The sequence below is a fragment of the Alosa alosa genome, chromosome 9 (assembly GCF_017589495.1).
Source record: "Alosa alosa isolate M-15738 ecotype Scorff River chromosome 9, AALO_Geno_1.1, whole genome shotgun sequence".
In the NCBI taxonomy this organism is placed as follows: Eukaryota; Metazoa; Chordata; class Actinopteri; order Clupeiformes; family Clupeidae; genus Alosa; species Alosa alosa.
Window position 1 is genome coordinate 16008490 of NC_063197.1, and position 2582 is coordinate 16011071.

The 2582-nt window shown below is 42.1% G+C and overlaps 1 protein-coding gene across 1 annotated transcript; it reads right to left on the bottom strand.

Moving 5' to 3' along the window:
* Window positions 1-533: 533 nt before the first annotated feature.
* org (oogenesis-related gene) lies at window positions 534-2381 on the bottom strand. The gene is made up of 7 exons (XM_048253048.1): window positions 2273-2381; window positions 1907-1987; window positions 1485-1701; window positions 1156-1319; window positions 945-1049; window positions 745-793; window positions 534-616 (listed from the first exon to the last, which is right to left on the bottom strand). The coding sequence occupies exons 1-6, from the start codon at window positions 2321-2323 to the stop codon at window positions 770-772; spliced, it is 642 nt and encodes a 213-aa protein (XP_048109005.1). The 5' UTR covers window positions 2324-2381; the 3' UTR covers window positions 534-616; window positions 745-769.
* Between the last annotated feature and the right edge of the window lie 201 nt (window positions 2382-2582).

The following is a 2582-nucleotide window of genomic DNA, read 5'->3' on the forward strand; positions in this document are numbered from 1 at the left end:
AAAAGCAGTTTCCCCTTCCAACACACCAACCTGACAAAACATTTTTTATAAAGGCTCTAAATACTGCACTTCCAGCAGCATGTTGTGCAGCAATGTTAAGATGCCGATGTTCATTTGCCAAAGTAATTACACAAGGTATTCATTAAATCAGCCCCTTTTATTATTGCGCTTTTTTTTTTTTTTTTTTTTTTATGTAAAAGGGCTTATATAAGCCTCCCCCACACTCCCGCAGGTTCACACAAGGTCAAAAAGCTAGCACAGGTCAAGTCATGTGTTTGTGGGCCTAATCAAGACAATGGAGCCCCTTTTTTCAACTAGCACTCTTTGAAAGACATAACTTAGGCTGTTGGACATACGCAAGTTCTTTCCCCAGACAGATAATGCTTACAAACCCTGCAGAGTCCTTTTTATATGCATTTCCTGAATTTACACACTTGAAGGCTTTGAAAGGGACAACTAGGCCATGTTCAGCTTACTCCTGCCCTCTACTGGCCATGCACTACAACAACCCTCAGACAATAAACACATCTTCCGATTTTTAAAGAACCACTTTATTTTTCAAAAATATATTACATACACATATACAAAAAAACAGAACAGTCCAGACGAACAAGACCTGTGAAGGAAAACGACACAAATAAGAATCTCATCCAGCTGTGCAAGCAAACTCAAATCATTTAACCTTTAAATCAAATCTCAATTAGTTTGAACAGTAACTTGGCAGCAAAAAGGCAAAGCATTTACCTTAACAGACACCATTCCCTTTCCACTACGAGTCAGAGGAAGCCGCATCCTGTAACGACATTACATTTTGGCTCTAGGTATACAAGACACTATTGTATATTGTAAATATACAAGACGCGTCTTCATTCCTTGTCCAACAAGTCCAGGGGCATCAAACAAAAGGGGATTGAAATCACTTTATATTAACTGAGGCCACTTACCAATGGGACATCATTGATAACTATAACACCTTTGTCCACCTCAATGTCACTCTCTGTATTGTTGTGAGAACGGTACTCATCACTGTCTGTGACTATGCTGCTTGGCTGTGGATAGATGGAAGACCGGTTAAGCCACAAAATGAGAAGCAGAGTCCCACACACACCTAGTACGGATTTTTTTTTTTTTTTTTTTTTTAAATCCAGAAGCCACCTCATAGTCAGGATCCTCTGGATCAGGTTCGTCCTCATCAGCCAGCTCCTGATTAAGGGCCTCCACCCAGGACTGCTGCTCTGAATCTTCATCGTCATCATCCACATCATCCTGCTTCCTCTTGCTGCCCTTTCCACATGGTTTGGTGGGAGAGGTCTGCACCTCTTTAGGATGATTAAACAGTTCAAACGTCCCATTACAATGCAGGGTAAAACAGATAAAAGTAACTTACCCAACTAAAAAGCACTGCACTAGTTTTCCCAAAGAAGTTAATCAACTATGTTTTGTATCTAGTAAAGACAGAGTTAATTAACTAGCTGAATTTCTACCTGGGGAAACCGTTCGGCCGATGCTGGTGCACACCGGGTAGCCCAAAGCACTCTGAACCCTACATGGCAAAATAGCAAGCAGGATGCGAGTTGCCCGCCACAATCGTTTACGGCCTGTGCGGCAAGGACGGGTCGGAGAGTCACCTTCAGCGGGGGCAATAGGCTTCTCTGGAGTGGAGAAACCGAAAAACCACCAGAAACCACGGAAAGCTCGCATCTACAACACATAAAGTGGAATTGCTTGATAAATGTAAACTTTAAAGACCCCCCAATACAAGAAAACATCTGCTCTATTATGAATATCTTAGTTACGTTGTGGCAAACATTTAACTAATGTCAGTCAGCATGGTTAGGCCTTCCTAGGCCAGGTTACACTGCTAGGCTAGTTTAGCTAAAGTGGTTTCAGCAAACTGCGAAATTACCGTGAATCTGAAGGGCCAGAACTGGGAGATTCGACAGAGTACAGTAGAAACGACACCAACTCTCTTCTGTTCAGATTTATCCTGGGGGGGGGGACAGAGCACATGTTAATCAAGTTTATGGGCACCAGAGTCCCAATCACAAACTTCTCAACTAACTTTTGCTAGCTTGCCGGATGCCTAGCAAGCAATCACATGGTTCAAGTAACGTTAACGTTGAAGTTGACAATTTAGCGAACACTAATGGTCAATTGTAAGGTACAACTTCTATCACAACAAAGACTTTAAAAGACACACAATAAACTAATGGCCCGTTGAGCAATTACACAGTATTGGTCGTCGAAAAAAAGAAATGCCTATAAAATAAACCTCAGAAGTTGTCTTCTCTGGCTCGATCACAACGCTGCTCTGCGATGTCATGATGCTGTTGTTCGGATTACTGCGTGGGCAATGACGGCAGTTGCGTGACCACCGATGCAGGTGTTCGCATAAATCCAGTGCCTGACAAAGGTCAACCAATCACATCTTCTGGTAGGCCTACAATCAATTTGCGGTGATCTCGTTAATTAGCCTAATCAGCTGGCCGAAACTGTTCTGGTTTTATGTTTTGATTAGTCTAGCCTGTTTAGAAATAAATATGTGACATTGTAATTTAGCAACTTGTGTGATTTACCGGCTA

What these genes read in the sequence shown, in the direction of transcription:
- org (XM_048253048.1), bottom strand. Translation starts at nt 2,323, where the DNA reads ATGACATCGCAGAGCAGCGTTGTGATCGAGCCAGAGAAGACAACTTCT. An exon ending in CAGAGAAGACAACTTCTGAG is followed by an intron (nt 1,988 to 2,272) that starts GTTTATTTTATA and finishes CCCCCCCCCCAG; the next exon opens with GATAAATCTGAACAGAAGAG. An exon ending in TCTGGCCCTTCAGATTCACG is followed by an intron (nt 1,702 to 1,906) that starts GTAATTTCGCAG and finishes TATGTGTTGTAG; the next exon opens with ATGCGAGCTTTCCGTGGTTT.